Source organism: Miniopterus natalensis, chromosome 12 (assembly GCF_054644295.1).
Source record: "Miniopterus natalensis isolate mMinNat1 chromosome 12, mMinNat1.hap1, whole genome shotgun sequence".
NCBI classification, from domain to species: Eukaryota; Metazoa; Chordata; class Mammalia; order Chiroptera; family Miniopteridae; genus Miniopterus; species Miniopterus natalensis.
This window is the reverse complement of record NC_142092.1, coordinates 23,086,526-23,112,115: the sequence shown is the minus strand read 5'-3', so window position 1 is coordinate 23,112,115 and position 25,590 is coordinate 23,086,526. Positions and strand designations below refer to the sequence as shown.

The following is a 25,590-nucleotide window of genomic DNA, read 5'->3' as shown; positions in this document are numbered from 1 at the left end:
ATATAATTTCTCAAATAATAATATACCATTCAACAAATATTTACCCAGTTTTTACTAAGTGACAAAGACTGCTCCAGACACTAAGGATACAGCAATGAACAAATGAAGAAAACAAAACAACAAATCTACACCCTCACAGAGGTTATACAGATTTAGAGTGGGAGGAGAGACAAGCTGAAAAGGAGAGCCTAGGGAGAGGGGAGAGGGTATGAGGAGTCAGCTGGGATTTGCAATATTAAACAGACAAGTCTGGAAAGGAAACATCATCTGAGGAAAAACTTTAAAGTTGTAGTAGATGCCATATATATCTAATATATACTAAAGGCAAAAATACATTAATAAAAATAATAATTCTGGCATGATAAATCTGAAGAATACCATACCTCCATGTGGGATCTTAGGGTTCTCAGGGAGTCTCCCTGGATCAGTTAATGAGGCCCTTACCAAGGCAACCAGACAAAATATGGCAATGCCATAGAATACTGGAAGAAAAGGCACAGGTAAGGGGAAGGGGAAGGGGAAGGGGAAGGGAAAGGAAAGGGAAGGAAAAGAAAGAAAGAAAGAAAATTAGTCACCCTTCAAAACATTTTTATCAACAAGCATATTTAAAGTTTAAGTGTATATTTTAATTAATACCATCCAGATAAATAATTTTCAAAAGGTGGGAAAATTAAATAATTCATTTCCTTCATCAAATAATACTGCCAAGAGGACGAACTTAAATGTACCACTTTTAAATGTTATTTTGCATAACTGATAAACTTGCTATAAATCAGATTCTTTATTAACAAAGATTCCCTATAAATAATGGTATAAATGAATGGGTTCCCTTTTAATTACAACATGTATTCTATTTGAAAAAAATTAAAGCAGCATTTTTTTAAACCTATTCTACAATTAAACTTTTTCATTAACTCTAATTGGCTATCTTCAAAATTACTTTCAGTTAGTGATGTTCAATTGTTCTTTTCAATAGACCTTAAGATATTTAATTTGAAAATAAAGAATCTAGAAACTTTTTTAAAGTTTTAAAATGAAAAAGTAGACAAAGTAACAGTAAAAGATTCATTATACCTTTCATCAAAATTATACCTTTTAAATAAATAAAAAATAGGCATTTTGTTGGGAGGTAAGAGTGCACAGCACCTATAATAGGAAACCTAGTTCAAGTGCTAACTCCAGGGCTGACTACATGGCACTGGTCAATTTTATCATTTGTATATCAGACACTGTCTTTCCCACAGCTCTTGTGAGGTCAAAATGACATATGTACATGGAAATTGTAAGTGCCATGTACATATAAAATATGTCACTTCAAACTTAATCATAAGTAAGCTATCACCAATGAACTATAGCAGAAAGTAATTATGGAGAAGTTCAAAGTGTTAAAATAACATCATAATCAATATCTGTATCATAAAAATCTCACTTCTCATTAATGTATGCCATCTTCATGCTTAAACTCTTTCTACATTTGCAATAAGTACATAAAGAAATATTAAAAATACACAAATTAGCACTATTGTACCAGTTATTTTTTAAAAATAAAATGATCTTTATATTTCCCAGAGTTAGATATGGAGATACCACATTTATCTAACTCTGCAAAATAGTACATAAAGGATATTATTTTTTAAAACTTCTATAATTTAGTAAATAACTTAGTATTAATAGCACTAATATTAAAAAGGTTATCACAGTAGCACTATATTCCAAAAACATTCACAATGAGGAAAAGTCTTTAACTATATAAAGAAATAAAGACCTAGAAACTTACTTATTATTAATATGCCTGGAATATGTCCTTCTTCATAGTGAGGAAAGAGGACAATTTTGGGAATTATAACAATATTGTATAACCAGACAAAGACAATCAAACCCATGCAGCACCAACCATGCGGGTCAACAACAAAGTGAATCCGGAGACCCATTTTGCAGTCCTACAACTGCCTGCCAACCCACAGGGAAAGACGATCCTAAGGAAAGAGAAAGAAGATACAAGTTACTTATATAGAAAAAAAATTTTGATTAAAACAAAACTACCTTACTGGCAACTATAAAATGATACTTGTTGAATTTTCTTTGTATATTTTTGACAAAATAAAATACTTTAGAAAACACAGAGAAGTTTCAGGATAATCAAATTTCACCATAAGCATCAAATAATTTAATTTCAATTCTCTTTATGAATTGCTATCACAGAATATAAATTGACACTACCTTCTGAAATTAAACACGAGTCTGTCCTTAACCCAGAAATTCCATATGTAAACCCAAAAGAAATGAGTACACATATCTACCAAAGGATGATAGATACATACATATATATAATTTTTTAAGTAGTTTTACATAAGACTAACTGACGGTCATCAAAGTCAAAATAGTAATTTTGTGGTGAGAGGGGTGTTTATTAAGTGGAAAGGGACACAAGGGAACCTCTGAGGGGCTAGAAATGTTTTATCTCTTGACATGGATAGAGCTTAGCTTTATGGATGTATACATATGTAAAAATTCACTGAGCTGTACACTTAGATTTGTGCAATTTAGTTTAATTTTAAACCATAGTAAAATGCTTATAAATCATTTTGAAAAATTATAAGTGAAAAGCAATTACAAAATCGTCAAAAATATTTAAATTCATTGAATGAAGCCCAACTAATCTTATTACTATCAACTCAAGAAGATTCCTGTTTAAAGGAGGCTTTTTTTCAGTTGAGTGTTAAATAACAGGCCTCCCAATGAGCCACATAAAGTTAAGATACTTCTATACCTATGGTACAAAAAAGTGGCTTAAAAACCCATACTTTAGTAGATGTAACTTAGAAGCTTAAATGATAAATTCTTATATAAGGTCTAGGGGGCACCTTTTACATAAAATACAATGGAATAATACAATAATAAACTAGGAGGGTGTTTCTCAAGCCAGTAAGCAAACAAAAATCAACTGAAGAGCTTTTTAAAAATACTATTCCCAGCCTGGCTGGGCATGGCTCAGCGGTTGAGCATCAACCTAGGATCCAGGAGATTGGGGTTCAATTCCTGGTTAGGGCACATGCCCAGGTTGCGGGCTACAGCCGATCAGTGACTCTCCCATCACTGATGTTTCTATCTCTCTCTCTCTCTCTCTCTCTCTCTCCCTCTCCCTTCCTCTCTCTGAAATGAATAAAGATATATTTTAAAAAATACTATTCCCAGACCCCAATCCAGATCTACTGAAGCATTAATTCTTTATGGAGCAAAGCTAAAAAACCAACAAAATGTTTAAGAATGCTCCCTAATTGTATATGATACAGCTGAGTGGTATCTAGGAACCACTAATCGAAGCATTTCACTAAGACTTTAATGTTACAGCCATGAATTGAACTCAGTTCAACAAATATTCATTGAGCCTCCACTAGCAGTCTCTTGCTAGGCACTGTACATACAGTGATCAATAAGACATGGTCTTTGCTTAAAGGAATTAACAGTCTAAGGGGGAAAAGAGTCATAAAATGGGTTTAATATAATATGGTAAGTTCCAGAGATGTGGACAAATTATTACTTGAAGCACAAAGACTGGGACTAGTTAAGTCAGGGCAAGACTTCCTATAGGCGGTAAAACCTGAGTTCATTCTTAAAAGATGAGTAAAAGCTATTCAAGCAAAGAAAAGTGACAATACTACAGACAAAAGGAAGAGCAAGGGGTACACAAGAGTAAAAGTTGTAAAAGGTATTACAAATTGCCATCATAAATCAAAAATCTTTCAATGGAGAGTGGGTGGTGAGAAGGGGCTAGCTATATCATGAAGGACATAAAGATGCCATGTTAGAATATTAACACTTCAGCCCTGGCTGTGTAGCTCAGTTGGTTGAGCGTCATCCTGCGCACCAAAAGGTCACTGGTTTGATTCTGAATCAGGGAACATGCCTGGGTTTCGGCCTCTATCACCTGTAGGGGGATACAGGAGGCAGCCAACTGATGTTTCTCTCTCACATAGATAATTCTCTCTCTTTCTCCCTCTCCCTTCCTCTCTCTCTAAAATCAACAAAAACGTATTTTAAAAAAGAATACTAAGATTTCATTCTTAGGCATTGGAAAGCTATTGAAGTAGGGGGTTAACATAACAAGATATATACTTTAAATAAATTAATGAAGCTCTGATGAAAAAGATGAAAGATCAGTTAGAGTAGGAGAAGACAAAAGCCAAACTTAATTTTGGAGAAGAGATCAAGTGAAGAAATAGTTAGAATCAAACTAGTAATTTACTAATTGATTGGATATTAGAGGTCACAGGGGAAAGAGTCAATGACTCCCAGATTTTCAGTTTATATCCCAGTCTACTTCATTCTTAGAATAATTTACTATCAGTTGTAAAGCCTCAGGGTACCATCTCTTAAAGGCTTTGACAATGTTCTTTAAAGCCACAAAGCTACCCGAGCAAAGAAAAAAAAAGATTAAGGATTACTTAATTTTAAAAGAATGCCTTTATGCTATCATTCCTAGAACCAATAAATATTAGGGCAGCTGAAAATAAGACGGGAATTCAAATGCAACACCATTCAACTGTTGAAATCAGATATGGTCTAAATTAGTCCTTACATATGAAATCTAAATTATGAATAGCACCTAGGTCTTTTAAAAAGGTAAAAGTTGAATTTCATTGTCTTTTAATTAAAAAAATTAAAAAACCTATCAGTATCATTTAAGCAAGAAGTCACAGAGGATAAAGCATGCTATTTAACTTGCTAGGTATTATTTTAAAGATGCTCAAATAAAAATAATAAGCTATCTACATAGCTAAAAAGAGAAACATTAAAAAGAATGTTTATATTTACAGTCTTGCCAACCATCAAGTGCTAAAAGAAATGACAGAAGGCTCTGTCTCTCAACACATTCAATATTATTAACTTTATTTACTTCTTTCTTTTCACTTTTCAGTTCCATTCAGGACAAAACAACAGATTATGAATTACAACAATTATACAAAACAGAATATTTCATTACTTATTTCCAAGTTTATTAATACTAGAAACAAAAGAGCAAACAAGTCAGCAAAACAAGTACTAAATTATCAAATATTCATTCATTTTCTGAACTTAATTTTTACCCTCCTCTACCAGAGAATAAATTTTTCTCATCACGAGGAGAGAGAGATTCCTCACAACAGAAAATATTACACAGTGAAAAGTATAGTTAAAATGGATCTATTTTTCCTGGACATAAGCACATACAGATAGTGAACTCTAAAAGAACAAGCATCCCCAAGGAAAAGTGAACAAAGGATGAAAAACAGTAAGCAAATAAGATGCTGAATATTTTTTTAAATACCTGATTAGTGAAAATTAGTGCCACATAACCCTTAAAATTAGATTGTAGAGAAGAAAACAGTAGTCTTCCAAGAGTTCCAAGTCAGATTACAGCCAGAAACACGTAACTGGCAGAATTGCAGGATCACTCCATTCGGTGAATGTCTACCAGGCGTGGCTTACGGAGGAGCAGAAACTATTACACATCCTGAGCAACCACCGAACTGAACGCAATGCTGCTACTCCGTCTCAAGGGTGGCATTTGTAAGATACTTTCATTGGCCAGAGATTCCAACATATTAATTTGTATATTAAATGGTGAGCTCATAACTCAGGCTTTGATGTAACTAGTGGACATACTGGTACTTCAACATTTTTTAAGATTGCGATCTGGTAACTAACTATACTTGAGTGCTATGACTAACTACATTACATTAATGATGTAAATTACTACAGCACAAACTTTTTAAAAAGAAATTATCACTCAACTCTAATAAACTGGGCTACATAAACATTTACAATGTTCAAACTATTCCAGTAGGAAACCACCTTTCCTTTTTTGCCTTTTCGGGCAACTAAATTCCACCACAAATTTTCTTCAGGAAGAATACTCAAGTCACTATAAAAGTGACAGATAATTTACAAGAAATCTAGTCAAACATACATGTCTAAACTTAACAGTTGTATCTGACTCTTGACTTCAGCCAGTGGTCTTATTACTGTTCCATGAAGAATTCATTCCATCTCCCATTTCCTATCTAAAATGGCCTTACCATTTTGCTTACTCTAAAATTCAACTAATACTTCAAGGTCGATTTGAATCTCACTCTCTATATAAAAACTTTCCTGGCACCTCGGTTCAGAGTGATTTCTCTTTCTCTTCTATTCCAAATAAAAAGCAAAACTAGTAGAATAGCAAGTGGTTTTATAATCTCGGAATGAGGTAGGCCTTCACAAATGAGACCCATAAGCCAAGTTTGACTACATGAAGGAAAAAGTTCAGAAGCCCAAGAGACACCAAGAAAAAAGTTTAAAGACAAAGCAACCCTGGAAAATAATAACATATGACTAATAAGAAGCATACAAAAAAAATACTTAAGAGAGGCAATTAACAGAAGAAAAAAAATCCAATGGCGAATCACTAGTGATTAGGAATACGTGGAATAACTAGATACATTTTTTATCCTTTGTATTGACAAAATTTTAGAAAGACAGATGATATCCAATGTTGAGAGGGCAGAGAGAAAAGAAACAAGTATGCATGGAAACTGATACAATCATCTGGAGGGCAATCTGGCAGTATCCATTAAAATGTCAAACTCTTTGACCCAGTAGTTTTATTTCTAGTAATACCTAAAAAAACACTCATTAGAGTGTATAGGTATGTACAAGGATGTTCTATACAGCACTTTTTGTAATCACAATAATATGGCACAATCTAAATGCCCATGTGGGTAGAGGGGAATGATTAAATAAATTATAATATCCATAGTGTTATAATTTATAAATAGTGTAAACTATTTCCAAGTCACTGCAATTTTAAAACAAAAAAAGGGGGGGTAGCTCTAGATTTCCATATGGCTACCCACATAAAGTGTTGAGTGAAAAGAAGTTACACTGGCCAGATCTATGGGGATGGAGATGTCTTAATAGTGGTTTCCTGAAAGGAGAGGAGAAAAAAGAGTAGGAAAGGGCACAAGGGAACTTTTGTGGTGCTGATAAGGATCTCTATCTTGATATGAGTTTGGGATACACAGTTCATGAACTGGCAAAACTCAGCAAACACACACTTAAGATTGTTGCATTTCATGGTATGTAAATTTACCTTTTAAAAAACCCTATAAACCAACATTGAACTCTAGTTAATAATATGTATGCTGAAGTCTTGGGGAGAGAGGGGAGGAAGTATACTGACAGCTGCAATTTACTTTGAACATGATCCAAAAAAAAAAAGGGGATTGATAGACAGAGGGATGGATGAGTGTGATGAAGCTCAGCAAAACATTAGCTGTGAATATACGTGATGGGTATTCAAATGTTACACTATATAATTCTTTCAACTCTCCTTTCAAAATTTTTTTATAATTAAAAAATTGGAAGGGAAAGCCAGTTATAGAAAGATGTGTATAGCATGACTCTGTTCTTGTTAGAAGAAAAGTAGATGTGTAAGTAATTTCTGTATATGTAAAGGAAAAAGTGTGAAAGAGAACACATCTACAAAACTGGTAACAGTGGTTATCACTGGACTAAGGAAGAGCATCCACATTTTATGTATGTATTTTGTGTTCTTCTAAGTTTATTAGTAAACATATGTACTTCTAAATTCTTTTCAACCAACTGAAAAATAAAGATAGCCTAGGGGTTGTAGACGCAACAACCTTACAAACAAAACGTTTAATTTAAGCCTCTCTTTATCATTATATATTATCCTTATCTTAAATGCTTTTAAAAATTAATATTTTTTAAAATGCACTACAGAAGCATCAGCTGTAAAGCCACATAAGACTTATAATCCTCAGAGATGTTTCTGAAACTTGTATTACTTACAGATTATTTCTCTCTATGGAAAAAGTCTTACTTAAGAAAATGTTTACCTAAAATTTAATATGAATAATTTCAAATAAACATAAGGAAACTACTATTTTTTTGCAAATAATCTGTTAAATGCATCTAAACTTAAGAATTAAGGCTACTATGCCACATAATTCAGAAACATTTCCATGTAAAATTAAATGCAGACTTACCACTTGTAAATTCACTGTGATGTGTTGTATTTTTTCCGGTACTTGCATTTAGAGGTATTATCTTGATTCATTTTTTTTTTTACATTCCAACAAATGGATCTTTCTTCAATAATTGTTCTCCATAAGAATCTATCAATGGTTTAACAAATAATTATCTCTCACAAAGATAAAAATTGTAAGCAGCTAAATAATCTAACCATGAAAATGTTAATTACAAAAGTTTTAAATTCAGAAATAAGGTGATTCATTTCCGCCTGATTCTGAACTTTCATACCCCATGCCACCACCCCAAAAATGTGCACATGAAAGTTCTCTCTTTTGAAACCACTCAGTTCCCATAAAATCAAATCAGCATTATGTGTCCAGCATTTGGACTTCATCAAGCTTCCTCACCACAAATCACAAAATGTCAATCGATTCTGAGATCACAGATGGGACAAAACGCAATGTAATGTCTATCATAATGTGAGGCTAGAACTATCTAATCACAATTGATAAACATAAAATTAAGAGTTTAAAGTAAAAGGAAGTTTTAGTTTAAAATACTGTAAGGAAAAAAGTTACCCTCCTGTAATAAAACCATGAAGAGAAGCAACCATAAAACTTAGTTTCTACAGTTCAAGCTTAAACAATAATACTGTAAAGAGTTTTAGATAGCATATACTGATTCAATATTTCATTAATTTAATCAACATCTATTGACTATATACTGTGCTTTGGCACTGGATATAAATACAAGAGAAAGGCCCGAGTAAACAGACAAGATCAATACCAAGTAAGACACGTAAGAGAGGGGAAGGGGGAAAGAAAGCATCTCATATAGGAAGGATATCATCTCATGGAACCTTTTTCACTTATGTGAACATTTATGTGTATACTAGGTTGCAATACAAAATGTATTTATTATGGTAAACTGCCAGCAGGAAAAGATTTCCGGAGAGAGTGAAGTCTGTGAGTTAGCTAAACGAAGAACCGAGGCTCTTCTGAACAAGGGAACAAATAAGCGAAGGTATAAAAGCAGGCAGAGAAAATCCAATTAAGGTGAAATGACAAGAGTTATTGCATATGGAAGAATGGGATAAAACATGTCTATCCTTTCAACCACAATAAACTCTAAAAAAATATATTTCATAATGTTAGTAGTACACACAAATATATGAGATTTACAAGTATATATTTCCTGTATGAAACATAACTGAAAAAGTTTAATGAAATTACATTTGCCCTTAATGTATGCAATGCCCTTTGATATTACTTCATGAGCCACAAGCAGAGAATAATCCAAAAGTGGAAAAGAGTGTTAAACCATGCCAATGAGTTTGGATTTCACCCTGAACTCAGTGGAAACCACTGAAGGATTTTAAACAGAAGAATGCCATGATGAACTTGCATTCTGGAAAGAAGAGCAACACTCTGAAGAATGGACTTAGGTGGATGGATAAGGCTCCAAGACTAACTAAATGAAATAAGATAGGCTTACTGGTTACTCACATTAGAAATCAGGGCACTTGGTAAGCACCCCAAAAGTGGTAACTTATAAGAGGAGTGAAGAGGGAAGGAGGAAGGAACACTTAAGACAGGAGGCATGCTGGAAAAGGGCGATTAAGAACTTAATGAGTAAAACTTTAGGAGTTGGTGAACAACTGGAAGCAAAGAGCACATGCTAGGACGGCTCCCAAGTTTTTGGCTTAGGGACTAGGTGAAGTGTGGTACCATTCTCCAAGACAGGAAATAAAGGACAAGTTATGAATTTGCTAAGCATACTGCTTACCATAGCAATGAGAAACTATTATATACTAAGAATGTAAAAAATACATCATTATCATTACATTTCCATTCCCCTTAGAGATTTTTTAAAAAATAACTATTTTCTCCCAGGGTCAATTTTTCTATGGTCCATGATTGCTAGACTGTCAAAGGTAATTTATTTCTACTCTAACTTTCTAAGTTAGATTAAAGTGGTCTCCTTGGCTGTGCCTTTGTTTCTTAGAGACAATATATGGAATGACAAAATAAAGGAGCTGTTGCTCTAACAGGAAGTAAATGAATTCATCTTCTTTAGAAAAAAAATCTCAAGCAGAATTAAATGTGGTAAATCAAAATGTTCTGAAACATGGCCAAGGTCAATAATGCTGCGAAGACTATGACTCTATGGTGGCTCCTCCATGTTTCAGCACAGCAGTTTCCATGAGTAACATTACTAGGTAATAGCACGGGTCAACCATCCATGAGTCAAACTCCAGTCACTCACTGGCTGAAAATCAAGAAAAAAATCCTACTTTACTATTAGAGCTACACTGCAGCCATAGTATCCAAAATGAGATGAACATTTCATTTAGTTCAACACCACCACCACTGTTGTGGAATCAAATCTCCTCTATGTGGTATAAAAGCAATATTAGCTTTAAAAATCCAAGAAATTTTGGGATAACAAAAACTATCCCAAACTTTCATAACTATAAAATGTAATTAAATTTTTAACATTGCTATGTCTAAAAGAACACAATCAACAATTTATAGGGCGCACCAAAAAAGAAAAATTATATATCCATATATATACGAATATATACATGAATACATAAAATGTAAACCTATAATTGCAGCTTAAAATAGATTTTAAAAACAAAGTTACAACTATACACCTTTAAGCATGTTTATAAGGCTATTTAACTTCTGATTTTATCTACACTTAAAACTGGTCAAGTTCAATCATTCTACCTAAAATATCTATCCTTTTAATTAGCCAATGGGGTATACAATTTTTTTTAATATCACATTGGTACTCAATTTACTTCAACAGAGTAGGAAATTAATTTTGTACAGATATTAAAAAGAGAGCCTCACTGAAATTATGACACAGCCTCTCATTAGCCCTCCAATGTAAAATGGTGGTAAAAATATTAACTCATGAGGTTGTTGGGCTTAAGTGAGAAATTGCCTGGCAAATGATAAGCACCTCCAAAAATGAGGAAGGGAAATGTAAAGATGAGTTCTACTTCTAGTCTTACAAACTCCAGAATGAAAAATGAGTCTGGGTCCCCATCTTTAAAGCGATGATACACTCTAACCATACCCCAGCTATCTACTTTCTCTAACGCTAAAGTCTGAGAACTCCCTGTCAGAGATGAGGAACCTCAAGTGATACAGCCTTTCAGCTAGTATCATACTATAAGCATGTAGGGAGGTTGCACTTCCACATGTTGGCATGAGGTCTCTTCAAGCAGAAAACCAAAAATAGAGATGAGATCCAAAATAGAAAGACTGAATTGAAGCCTGTAAATTAAATCTCTTTTAAGTAAAAGCAGGACTGGTGAGTTAGTTATAGAATGAAGCATGAGAGAAAATCAGGACCTGATTTTAAAAGCTAATGAAGCATGCATAATTAAAGAATTCTGATTCAATTGCTGAGTTTTCCAGGAAGACTTTGTGAAAATGTGAGCAGTGCTACTTCATGTCTATAATGATGGGCTTTTTAAAATAGGCTAACTCAATTTACCAATGAGTCTTAACAAATCTGACGATAAGACAGGTGTTTTTCCATTCTTGTCTTTCACCTATATTTTTTACTGATTCAAAATAATTCAAACATTTTCAACTTAAGAGATATTAATGCTAAAATGCCATTTATATTTAGTGCATTTGAAAAGGTGAATCTGAGCTGTAATAGTTTACTAAATAAAAAGTCTTCTTTCTTTAATGTAAAAGTAAAACTGAGCTTAGGGAACACCTTTCTGGTAATAAAAATAGCTTTCCTCTGCCTTCCCTGTTATGCCTGGTAGTACTGATACCAACACCATGTGGCCTTCTAAGCTGAAAAAGATTTCATTGACTCACACTCAATTACAATGCCAGAAGAAACACTCCATGGAGACATTACTAGACTTTTCAATTAATTTCTTCACTAACACAGGGCATTATTTTATCCATGTTCTTTTCAAAAGTTCTGAATCAGCCCCCATCAATTAAAGAAGTCAGGAAGTGGGCAAATAAGTAAAATTTTTATGACTCACTGATCACTTTTTGTTTTAGAACCTACCTGTTAGGCTAATGGTTATGTGCATGCATTTTAAAATGCTTAAATTTCTTTTATTAAATTGAACAACCTAGAGATAGGCAATGTAACATAGTTATCACATTTTATTTAAAATATGCTCTATTTCATTTACTCCAACTACAGCTTCTACAGTACGTTAAGCTTAACAGAAATCACAACAGTTTGAAGGGACCTAATATAATCCTGTTGCTTTACGTCCAAAACGAGGAATTCTGAAATAGCACTACACCAAACACTATTCCAAAAGAATGCAATTATACATTTTTTACTTGTATTTTGATATAATTTTACGAATATTTCTTCAAGTAAGTGCTTTAAATGTACCTTTAACATGTGAAAGGGTCTTAAATTATTTACAAACATACATATGCCACGTAAGCTTGGAAAAGCAAATAAACCTTAAAGAATTTAGCCTGACTTCTTAGTTGTATAGATGAGAAAACTGCACGGGTCACTGACCTACCCAGGGTGCCCCCGCTAGACTGTGACGGCAACGGGACTAAAATCTAGTTTTTCCTCCCACAACACCCAATCTCACTCGGTTCTTTCTTTTTTGACTGTTTTCTCAGCTCCTCTCGTCTTCAAAAATCTTTCTCGCCCTTAAAATACCACTAAGGCAAAACAAAGCACCTCTCCGGGTTTTATCTTTGAAAAGAAATAAAATGCAAAAAGATGGAAGAATTTAACAAGACATTACCCCAGAAGCATTTCAGTCCGGGGATGGCACATACTCCATTATCATCATCATGATGATGACTATCAGGACTACTGCTACCATATTACTATTGTTACCACCACCGGGGAAGGTAGTAAGTTTTTTTAAACACACCTATCAGCATCCTAGGCTGAGGGCCCACGTGACACGTTTTTAACTTGCGCTTCATTACCCTCGGTCCTAATCTAGACTTTAGATTGTACCTTTACGGTAGGACGTGACCCGCCCACACGACCTTGCTCCCCGGCCCCTCCCCGGCGCTTTTATGGACGACTAAATTGCAATATTTCCAAGCACTAACTGGCGCGGTTCCCTCAGCCCTAGAGACACACGCACCCGCCCTGACTCACTCGGGCTCGTAAACCCGGACCCAGCGCAGCCTGCGAAAGGCCACAACTTTGAGCGGCCTCTCCGGCTGAGCCCCGGCGACCTGCTGCGGCGCGTGGTATCGCGCGCCCACGACCGCGCTCCCCGAGCCGCCCTCCCGCGGCCGCCCAGGCTCGCGGCGGGGAGGCCGGGCGGCCAGGCGCAAACTCTCCCTCCCCCGCGGCCCCCGCCGCCTCGCGCCGGCCACCCGCGAATGAATGAAAGGCTGCGGGGCACCACCCCCAGACCCCCGCGAGTCTCCGCCCGCGGGGGGCGGCGAGGGAAACAAGTAGTTCGCAAACTCGGGGCGCGGGTCAGGGAAATAAATGACTCAATCACCTACCGAGTCGCCTCGGCCCGAGCGGGAGCCCACTGCCCGCCAGCGAATGGGCAGGGCGGCGGGCGGGCGGCGGCGGCTCGGCCTCAAGATGCTCTGAGGGAGGCCAGGCCGGGGCGGGCAGCGCCCGGCGCACGCGGGGGACTGGCGGGCGGGCGGGCAGGTGCGGGGGGGCAGGGCGCGGGCGGGAGCGCGGCCAGGTGCGGGCGGCGGGAGGAGCGGAGCGGAGCGGGGCAGGGGGGCGCGTCGCCCCCGCGCGCACACTCACCGGCGCCGGCTCCTCTGCTCTGGCCGCCGGTGCTCGCGGGCCGCCAGCGGCTCTTCCCGCTCCTCCTCCTCCTCCTCGTCCAGCGCCGCCGCCGCCCGGGCAGGGCCGCTCTCCTTTTCCGCTTCCGGGAGCCCGAGCGCCGGGGCCCGCGGGGCGAGGAGCCGCCAGCCGAGCCGCCGAGTGACCTGCGGCCGCGGGCCCCCGCCGGCGCCTCGCGCGGGCCGGCGCGATGGGAGCCGCCGAGGGTCGAAAGACCAGAGATCGCGGCGCGGCCGGGAGCCGACGCGCCGGGACCCGGGCCGCCCCGCCCCCCATCCTCGGAACGCACCTGGGCGCCCCTCAGGCCGCCTCCCCAGCTCCGTCCCCACACCCTCAGCGCCCCCCCTCCACGGGGACGCGAGAGGAGCCTCGCTTTCGGGATGGCCTTTACCCTCTGTAAGGGAAGGTGCCCAGCAGCCCCCTCCCTCGAAGGCATTCTCGGGGTCCCGCGCCGTCTTTCCTCGGAGCGCAGCCCGCAGCATCAGCGTCCCCCGGGAACTAGTTGGATGCACAGTCTCGGCCTGCTGGATCGGTATCTGCATTTAACACCATCTCCTGGCGATGGCTACGTGGGCACCTTTTAAAGACAGAAAAGCCCTGGTTCATGGCCTTGCCCACTTAAGACCCTCTGTGGGACAAGAGCCAATGTTGCCCCAGCCGTCCAAGATTTTTCCTATTCCTGTCGGCGGCCTAAATTTAGACCCAAACAAGTTTTACTTAGGATTTCAGGAGGTATCCAAAAGTTGCCGGCTTTCCCGTCCTGCAATCTAGGAAAATAAAGGGACCCAACATAGCAAATAAATTGGTATCTTATCAGACAACAGCGGTACACTAAAATCTCCCCTCTCTTCCCTCAGCTCAACTGAACAGTACTTTGGAAGGTTAAAATGTGCATTAATCTGGAGCTAAATCTTTGTGCCTGCGTGCCACCGGAGAGAGTGTGGATGGAAGAAAAATTACCTGCTGCATAAAATCTGAACTCCTTTCAGGATGTCATTGAAAGCCCAAACTGGTCCCTAACGACCTTTCCAGTTCTAGCTCTAACTACTAACTTGGTACATTCACCCATCCAGAATGACCTGCATTTTCCACTCTGATGATCTTAATTCAATCCAAACTTGGGAATTAGCTCAAATCCTGCCAGCCCAGAGTTCACTCTCACCACTGCACTTACACACATTGTAGCTTATTCTGGGCTCTCGTGTTACCTTGTATTGCTGGGTAGTTTTAAATGTGTTATGTCCTGGTTTCTGAATGGATTACAAACACCTTAGAGACCTAGTCAGTGGTTATTAAAGTGTGTTCCCCACACCAGCAACATCAACATCACCTGGGAACTTGTGAGAAGTTCCATATTCTCCAGCTGCACCCTGGATCTACTGTGTTAGAAACTTGGGGGTGAAGTCCTGCTACCTGTGTTTTAACCAGGGCTTCCAACGGATTCTAATGTACACTCACTTTTAGAATTACTAGCCTAGAATATTGTCTCTATTTCCAAAGGAGCTCAATGGTAGGGATTGTCTCTATGAAAGTTTTATTGCCTTTCAGATTAAGAAGTAAGCTGCTCAGTTCATACACAACTAGTTGGAAGGCTTGACAATTGCTTTTGGAAGAATTATCTTTGATTTTTGTAATGCATTTTAAGTAGTAGGATGTTTGTAACTCGGTTTGTTTGAAAAGAAAGAATACACATAACTAGTCACTTTAGGGGAAGAGGAAATATGTGGAGTTTTATCTCCTCTAGTCAGGTAACTGAGTTGCATAATGTTGCTCTCTCGGCATACCCTTGTGGCAGACAGTAATTTGTAGCAAACGATTTCAACAGGTGCCAAAATGAGAATTAGTGGAGGGGCACATGAATACACCTGACAAATGAAAGTGCACGTATTTTCTCATGCCTTTTTTTACATGAGTTAATTTATCTCTTTTCAGCCAAATCAATACCACAGAATTTTCTTTAAAATTTAGGCATGGAAAGAGAGAAGTAGCAGGAAAAACATTCTGAAAATCAGGAGCCTTTTTAGCATGGGAAGTTAAGTATAGTCAAGGACCTGTCTATACCAAGTCCTTATACTGAAAGTCAAGCCATCTATTTCTATCATTTATGATAAACTTGACTCTATTGTATTGTAACCCATATACTTAGGCACCTGTGTCATAATGAGAGAATAGGGGAGATATAGCATGATGTCATCTTTGAGGGAACTTTTCTATTTACTGTAACGATGAAGAGAAGATATATGTCATGCGCTATTTTTTCCCTCCAGAATTCTAGTCTACGTCATGGTGCTTGTGACTGATGGAAACATGATTATTAATCAAACTGATATTTGTCTGGGAATTGAAAAAGTAGACAAGGACAAGTAGTATTGCTGCCACTGCCAACTTAGCTTCTCAACAAAGACACAGTCAGGGCATTTATGTGGATAAATTCAGCCAACTACTGTGCCTCTGTGCTGTGACTGAGGACTGGATTTTACTGCAATTTCTGAAGTGAGTGCAAGTACAGTCCAGAGTTTAATCAGTACTGGCTAATAGCCCTTGGCAGCTTTGGGTGGATGGCGTTCTCCACCTGCCCATCTGGGTGCCATGCCCTAAGCACCCACATTTGGTGCACTTACATGATTTCTTGGTTGCTTATAGTACCCCCATCTGTTTGAGTGGCAGAGTGCCCAGTCCACAACAGTCTAATATTCTGCTAGTTGTTCGTCACTTCTTTTGGGTTACACATCTCTTTAAGCATCTGATGAAAGTTGTGGATCTTCTCCTTAATAAAGTACACACACACACACACACACACACACACACACACACACACACTCTTACTTAAATGCATTTGTACAGACATATATATGACGTTTCACAAAGTGCTCCGCCTTCCCACATCTCCAGAGAACCACAAGGAAGTCATGAACATCAGATTAAGAAGTTGCCCTAGGAACATAGAAAGTAGGAAAAATAAACTTTTTTTTTTTCCAAATATCAAGGATAACTCTAAAAAACCACTGTGTGCTTGGGAGATAGAATAAAAGCAATGCTAAACAGAGTTACAAGCAAAGTGCTGGAGGGGTGCTAAAGGAGCAGCTAGTTGAGTCAGCAGCTGATTCAGGAGAAGCTTTCTGCAGAAAAGTTCTTGCATCAGGCAAGTGACAATAGGATTTTGATCAAGGACGAAGGATCCCTCCAGAATCAGGGAAAATGTTTGCAAAGGAATGGATTCATGAAAGTACCATGGTCCACCTAGTGTGGCTCAAATGCAGAATACACGGGAAGGTAGAAAAGGGAATGGGGAGATGGGACGGAGTCACATAATGAGTTCCAATGCAATGCCATCGTCACCGAGGAGCTGTGAAGCTTTGGGGGAGGGAAATCTAATGCAGAAAGCCTACTAGTGAGGGCAGTGGTGGGCATCTGAATAAGTTATTAATAGCCTAGACTGGAACCTGTTAGTGGAGCCATATGGCGTGCCTCAGCTTCTTAGGGTTGCCTGATGCTTGCTCTAAAGATTTCTACTACGTTAAATGAAGAAGAGCCTGAGACTCTTACAGTCTGGTTAAGTGCCAGTGGGGAACTGTATCCAGGTAAACAATGAGGTGGGTTTAGAGCCCAGGACCCTAAAGAGTTAAAGTCTGTTTGGAATGGAAAGAATGACAATCATCTTAGACTGAAAAGAAAAAAGAAGCCCTGGCACTGACCTTGGGCTGGTAGAATAGACACAGATAAAGCCAGCTGCAAGGGTTATAGAAAACACGGTTTCCACCAGCGCCATGCAGCAGTTATACATGATCGTAATGACCCTCTCTTTGGGTGATTACTGACCAGCGATGCTTTCGCCTGCTATTTTCATTTATTCCTAGGGATTCCCAATTTCTCAGCCACCTTCACCTCATGACAGCACCCAATTCCTAGTTAATTCCTTCCTTTCCTAATCCTACTTCAAAAGAGCAACTAGTCCAAAACTGATCTCTCCTTCCCTTAGGTTATCTTCAAAATCCTTCAAATGGGGGCCCAAATCACAAGACACCTTCTCCTGCTGCTTTGCGAGTGGCACTCCTCCGAAGTGCCTTTCCTCCTTGCAAGCAATCAGCTTCGTTTGGTCAGGCTACGGGTTTGTACCCGGTAGTCTTCAGCTGATTAAGTTTTAACAACCCACTTGATAAGGAAAGCTGCCCGGAGTCAGGATTCACAGTCAAGGCTCCTCAGGAAAGAGGTCTCCCTTTCGGTGGCAATGGCCCAGTAACAGTAGCTGCCATTCTCAGCAATGACACTCTTCCAAACTGGGACGAAGTGATGCTTTTGCTGGGGGTAGAAATGTTAATCATGCTCTGTTGCCCGAGATTGTTAGCTACGGTTATAAGAAATGTTGATCGTGTTCTGTTACCTGTGATTGTTCTATTCTAATTAGAAAAAGCACTTTCTTACCTGGCTGGGAGTTGACCTTGGAGAGCAGTCCATTCTGCTTTTATCATGGAAAGATAACAACCTAGTTCCCTGGTCCCAAAACAAAGGGGTCCCGGAGGCGCCCCACCTTTTGCAGCCCCCGGCCCCCATTTCCTGTGAGCTGTAAACCATTCCACCCTTTCTGATTCCTTCCTGCCCACTTTCATATGTAATCCTCATCCTTCTACTCAACGCAAGGAACTGGCTTATGGAGGGAGGGGGCGGGTGGAGCAGATTTTATGTGGACAAAGCCTGCTGCTTTCCCCCAAACTGCTGGCATTATTGGAATAAAAGCTCATATATGATTCAACCTTGTCTCTGCTTAATTGGCTGAAATGGTGACAGGCAGCCTGGACCCATTGTGTCCAGTTTCACTTTGGGCAGATCACCCTGATCCCTCATCCTTTGGAGAAATGTGGGATCAAGTTATAAGGCAGAAGGGAAAAAGTCCTTTTAAAACCTATTTTTGTAGCAACTTTATGGCATAAATATCTCTCAGGAAAATCTATATAATCAAAGACAGGTAACTTAAAAATCAAAAGTTGACCCTTTGAGAGAAAAAAACAACACTATATTTCTTTATGTTCTATTCAAAACTCGCTGGCCTATTTGCTCAAAAATAATACACATATACATTTGTCATAATGCTTTCTCACCAGTTAAATGCCACGACAGCTAAACAGTAGGACTAAATGTAAAGTAAATTTTTCCTGTGAAACAGAAACGTACAGTTATGATGTCAAAATGCCTTGTAAAGGCAGCCCATTAGCAGATCAATACAACTGTCAGAACTCAAATTTGTATTCCCAAATGCCTAATAATTCATTTGTGAATAGTACACAAGATTTTTAACACTGAAAAGAGCTTTAATTTTTAAATTAATATTTTTTTAGCTTTAAAAAGACTATTTTTTGTGAATAGTATTTTTAGAAAACAAAAGCAGGTGGACTTAAAAGAGTTCCAAATAAGTAAAATAGGTCTAGAAAAAATGAGGGAAAGCCCTGCCCTGGTTTAATGGAAAGAACACTTTAAAAATGGGGCAATTTTGATAATACCAAACTCTTCTAATGAGTGAGATTTTCATTGAGAGATTTCATTATATGAAAATAGCAGAAGAAATGTGGGAAGCCTGGGTTTGTAGCCAAGACAAGACCATAAAAATAGAGGAAAGGAAGACAAGTTAAAATTGGGAACTTAAAGTATGGGGCAAAGAACTAGTAGACTCCAGAGTCCAAATAGGAAGGTTATCTTTGGTAGAAAAAGAAACAGTTAATTCTCAAAGTCAGAAGGGAAAGAAGAGCCAGAGGGTGACCAAGTGGGAGATTTTCAGAGGAGAGGAGGGAAGCTGAGATTTATAAATTCAATGGCTTTCATCTCCATGTAGACAAAAGAACAGGAGGTGCAGGGCTCTCAGACAGGGAAAGGAAAGAGGGGAGTGTTCAGGGCCTGGAAGGAGATGAAGACGCTGAGAGCTCACCTGGCTCATGTGGAGAGGATGCTGACTGGGGAATAAAATAATCTGAGTCCTAAAAGGAAAATCCAGGTTTCAAAAGTAATAAGAACAGTACTTTGTGCTATAACATATGGCTCTAAAACACTTTGGAGAATGAATTTTTGTTGGTGTCCAAATATACTAACTCAACAGGCCTGCTTCGCTCGGGTTTATGGTATCTACACCTAACACATGAAAAATTTAGCCACCTGACATTTCAACGTTTGGCACCCTGCAGCACCACAGCAGGAAGCCTTAGCCTTAGCTGGTAAAAATGTGGTCCCCATGGATGTAACAATAAAGAGAGATATCTGAGAAAATTTCACAGGCAGTGCAGGCTCAGAGTGTTGTGATGGAGAACGGCACAGGGCCAGCAAGCCCCTAACTGAGGAATTCAGGGGAAGCAATGGTGAAGGATTGACTATTTATTAAACCAGCTGCATCTTGGGTTTAATAAATACCTGTGTTGCCTTGAACAGCAGCGAACTCCTAGGCATGCACATACCACGCACGCACACCGTTTCTGCTCGCATCTGTCCTTTGCTCTCTCAGTCAAGGAGTGACTTTCACTGGAACTGCATTACAACACCAAAAAGTCACTGACAAGCTCACACCCGTTCTAGTAAGCAGTCTTCTCACTTCCTTTTCCTATTCAGCTCTTGCTGTGTGGGAAATTACCGAACTATGCAGGCAATGAAATGGGGTCTATGCCCAGGAATCCTTCCCAGGCCTGCATTTGTGACAACCCGTATTCTCAGAGACTCTTTTCCGAGGCAATCTGACCACAGTCGTGCTGTCCTGCATCAAAGTGCCACGGGAATTACCAACTGTCATCATGAAGTCTTTTACAGGCACACTGTAAATATTAAAAGAGCATGTTAAAATGACACCACGTGCAGCCGCAGCCGATGCTGTTTTATGGAGACAAGATTAGAGAGCACGCAGAAGTGTCACACTGCAACTCCCACGATCCCCGTTTCCTACAGCTCCCCTGAAGCACGACTCTGAGCCACAATTTTAACTCTTTAATCACAGCAGGGACTCATTCAACTGATCATTTCCACTGAAGCACATCTTATCCCTTAAACCAAGTACGTTGTTAACTCTGTAGAAAGTTGACTCAACAGTCAACTTCCCATCGTAAACATGAGAACAGGAGGATTTTCTTTGAAGTTGCTCAGGGCAGGGAAGAACCTTTCACCTTTCCTATAGTTCAAACCAGCGCGTGGAAGTGCATCCCAGGAGCTGTAGGACTTGTCTGGCTTCTCTGAGACTCTATCTCAAGTGGAAAGGACATTCTGCAAGAGTTGTCTGCCCTGATTTGTAAAATCTACCCAAAGCTAACTCAAGACTTAGTTGGGTTTTCCCGTGAATCCTGCTTGCTCCCCAAAGATCTCCTTCATTAGCCCACCATGATGTCTGAAACTTCCACCACCAAACTTAAGAGAACTAGATTCAGAAGGTATCTGTGAAAATGCAAATGGCTAGATGCAATATTTTGGAAATGTTAGTTTTCTTAGGGGCAATAATGATATCATCTTTATTATGTAGGAGAATATCCTCACTCTTAGGAGATGCATACTCTTAGGAGTATCAAGGGGGAAGTGCCAGGACATCTGTAATTAGCTTTCAAATGGTTCCACAATATAAAACACATAGAGAACACACATACACATATTCATAAAATACTGGGAAATTTAAAAATATGGTGAAATGTCAATGATTGTTGAATTAAGGTGGTAGCTATAGAGGTTTCTTGATACTTTTCTTTCAACATTTTTGTGTTAAAATCTTCACAATAAAAAAATAGAAAAATGCAGATCCCTGAGCATATCAGTAAATCAGTAGTCCTGGGTGTGGAGCCAAGGAAGCATTGTTGTAAGAACCCAAAGTAAGTTTTAGGGCCACTAGTATTTGAGTTATTGAACTACAGTGCTAAATGCTAATGGAGGAAGATGTACAATAGGTATGTAATTTTTTAAAAAAAGGAGCAACTTATTTGGGGGAGAAAAATCAATTCAAACACCTGTATTTCCTCTGGGCAAAAAAACCAAACCAAATCAAACAAAAACCCCTGCAATTTCATTAGCTGTGCAAGAGTAATGTTACTTACAAATCACACAGAAATAAAATTTGAAGAATTTAGAAGAGAATCTTGGAACAACAGGAGATTCCAGAAGGGAATGATGTCTGAAACTTCCACCACCAAACTTAAAAGAACTAGATTCAGAAGGTGTCTGAGAGCACAATGCTTTCCTTCTAGAGGAAATCTGAGCAAGTGTCCAGAATTCCTGTGACCAGAATTCTTCAGTGACACCCACCTCCTCATGATCTGGCCTTCTGGCAAAATCACCTGTGAAACTTTAAAAATATATTGACTATTGCCTACTGTCCCCTGTCCCTACCCCCACCCATTGAAACAGAACTTCTGCATTTTATAAGTTCATAGGTAATTCTCGATTAGGAAGCAGTCACCTGTAGCATGAAACCCAAACTCTCCAGGCAGGTAAATTATGGCTCCTGAAGGACAGGAACCTGTCATAGCCACCTTGGTACCCCAGTGTGTCAGCACAATGCCTGACCTTGAATAAGTCCTAAATAGATGTTAATTGGATAAACACATTGATGGGCCAGATAGGTGAGTGGGCAGGAATTAGGAGCTCTGGACAATTTTAGATAATTGGATATCCTGAAAATGAAGGTGAGAGAGGGGGAGGAAGCTCAAGGGAGAGATCATAGGCAGAAAAAGATACAGCAGACGCCAAAGAAAAGTCCACCTGCTCTGCAATTTTTCTTAGAGCTCTGCTGGGGTTCATAATCTCTGTTAGAGACAATCAGAAGGATGGGGGTATAGTCTCTTTCTGTGCCAGCTGCACATTTGGGAGGGCCTTCAATGATAGGTTCACACTGAGTTCTCATGGTCCTGCAAGACACTACAAAATCCCATGGACCCCAGGCCCCTGAAAGAGGCATCTTTTTAGTGTCTTGGTTGAGCTGGTATAAAATGTGAAATCTGTGTATCCATTTGTTTTCACCTATTTCTTGCCTAAGGTTCAGGCAGGATGCAGGTTTCCTTTCAGTAACAGAATTAGGACTGGCAAAGTGCTGACTGGAAATTCTTGTTCTTTGGATATTGGATGGAAATAGGTGTGTTTCCCTTAGCTGGTCGACAAGAGGAAGCCGTGATAACTTCTTGAAAAATATTAACCCGAGTCCCCACACACAGGTGGGTCACTGGTGGTTGTTTTGCTGGGAGGGAGCGAAGGGGAACAAAACAGAATGAGAGAGAGGCAGTTAAATGAAAATGTGCGCTCCCTCCCGGAAACGTGGGTGGATAAGTAGGACCTGGCTTTGGAAAACTAGAATTACAGGAAAGTCCATTCCTCCGCTCAGGGTATTATTACTCACCCGGTTCACCACTGCACGCCCCTGACTGCGAGCATCAGATGAAAGAAGGTGAAGCGGACCCACTGATGAACATTTAAAATCCACCCTTTGTTCCTGAAATGGAAACCAGACTTTCCTGAGTTCCAGTCAGAGAGATTTGTGCATATAATTTCCTAGGCTTCTTCCAGCTCTTCTGGCACCCCTGCCTTCTCTCCATTCTAATTTGTCTTACCTCTTAGGAGTTTTGAATCATGGAAATCTTGGAGAAGCTCATGAAAATTCTGGACCTTCTCCCCTAAAATATGGCCATGTACACATTTGTGCACATTTCGGGGGGTTCATGAGCCTATCCCATCCTAATATGCTCAGAAACCTTCAAATACTCCCCATTGCCTACCAAATACATTCTTAAAACCTGTTGGCTGCCATTCAAAACTCCCCGCACTATGTACACTATCCTTCCTTCCAAGAGCTGCTCCCAGATTCATTGATTTAGCTTACATGTATTGAGCATTTATCCCTTAGAAAATGCAAAAATTATACATCTTATGCATGTGTCCATGTTTATATATATATATATGTGCAAATACATTTATATTAAAATATTCCTATATTAATAGTACAATATATAAAATAATATTTTATGCGTTTAATAATATTAAAACAATATACTATATTAAACAAAAAACATTATATTGGAAGCAAAGGGATAATAAAAATATTTAATATATAGGACTTGCTGTTAAGGAGTTTATAATCTAGAAAAAAATATAAAATAGGTAAAGAAATAATGATAACATAAGTTAAAATGTTGCAAAGCCTGTGGCAGACATGTGCCTGCCTACTCAATAGCTATGTTCTCTTTATTCCTTTGCTGGCAAAGATTTGGTTCTATTGTTTAATTTTCCTCAACATTGCTGACTTCATTCAGCTCTTTAAAAGGGACACAAGTGGGAGAGAATCCATTCTTTCTACTATGGACATTGATGCGTGAATGGTGAAACATGATGTCTGGAACTCAGCAGCCATATTGTGACAGAGGGGAGTTTTATTTCTATTTTTAATTTTTTTAAAGCGTATCTTTTTATTGATTTCAGAGAGAGGAAGGGAGAGGGAGAGAGAGTGTTGAAACATCAATGATGAGAGAGTCATTGATCGGCTGCCTCCTGCACGCCCCCTACTGAGGATCGAGCCCGCAACCCGGGCATGTGCCTTGACCTGGAATCGAACCCCGATCTCCTGGATCCTAGGTCGACGCTCAATGGCTGAGCCCCGCCGGCCGGGCCAGAGGGGAGTTTCAGCTGGCGGAGAGCACACTGAGAGCGGGAGAGCAGAGGGGCGGAAGGGGCCCGCGTCACTGACGGAATGGTGGAACTTCTGGCTTGACCACCAAGCGAGCTAGCTGCCTTCCAGACTTCCTATTAGTGAAGTAACAAATCCCTTTATAACTTAATATATTCTGAGCTGTGTTTTCTGTTTACTTGTGGTGGAAGCATCCTCACTGACATAAGTGACTTAAGACAGGCATGGATAATGGGCTGTGAGAATCAGAGAAGGAACGGACCAGTGGATGAATCAGGTGTTTGCCCCTGATTGTGTGTGTGTGTGTGTGTGTGTGTGTGTGTGTGTGTGTGTGTGTGTGTGTGTGTGGCTAGCCCGAGGCACTGCGCAATAGTAGGGAAGACAGGGGACTTTGGAATCATTCCGTTTCTGCTGCTCGCCAGCCTGCCCAGCAGTATACTTTGGGTAGGTTATTTAATTTATATGACCTTCATCATCTTCCTGTTTAAAATAATGCAGTGCTCCCCGCCTCACAGGATTTCACGAGGGTTAAATGAAATGATGTATGTAAAGTTCTTGGCACAGTGCCTAAAACATGTCTACTTTCAACATGTAATACCCGCTGATATTGTTTTTTTTACGCAGACAAAAACTCTTTGAGCACCTACAACGTGCGGCACACTTTCCTAGGCATTGGTCACAGTGGCAAAAGAAACCCAGTATAATTCCTGCTCTTACGGAGGTTACATTTGACTAATAATGACACAAACAAAGGGATAATTAGAAACTGAGGTGAGTGCTCTGACATGAAGGTGAACAGTGTCGTGAAGTCATAGAAAGAGTGAACCTGGCTTTGTCTAGGAGTTAAGGGGGGCCTCTGGGGAAGTGGCATTTGAGTTGGGGTTGGGGTGTGGTGAGGAGAAACATCATTCTAGCATTTATAGAAACAAGTGCATTGTTACTTGTTCTTGGACTGTAAACGTCTTAAAATCAGAAATTATATTCGGATACTCATACATTCATTTTTTATATTCTCTGTATCCATCAGAGTAACCAGGCTCATCATTATCATAAATATTTGGGAACTGAATAACTGAAGATCTCTCACTCTCAATCTCTTTGTGTCAAAAAAAATGGGTATAAAATATCTATTTCTATGACACGAGGAATATAAAGCACTT

General features: G+C 39.4%; 1 protein-coding gene across 2 annotated transcripts in view; it reads right to left on the bottom strand.

Moving 5' to 3' along the window:
• ZDHHC21 (zDHHC palmitoyltransferase 21) overlaps positions 1-13,600 on the bottom strand; it is a 64,801-nt gene extending 51,201 nt beyond the window's left edge. Inside the window, exons 1-4 of one of the 2 annotated variants that reach the window (XM_087822654.1) lie at positions 13,509-13,600; positions 8,031-8,159; positions 1,778-1,976; positions 384-482 (exon numbers count right to left, since the gene is read on the bottom strand). In XM_087822654.1, coding sequence (XP_087678780.1) covers positions 384-482; positions 1,778-1,931 — 253 coding nt within the window. In that variant the 5' untranslated portion in view covers positions 1,932-1,976; positions 8,031-8,159; positions 13,509-13,600. The remainder of the gene's footprint in view (positions 1-383; positions 483-1,777; positions 1,977-8,030; positions 8,160-13,508) is intronic. The other variant, XM_087822656.1, reaches the window with a different exon arrangement.
• Positions 13,601-25,590: the final 11,990 nt, after the last annotated feature.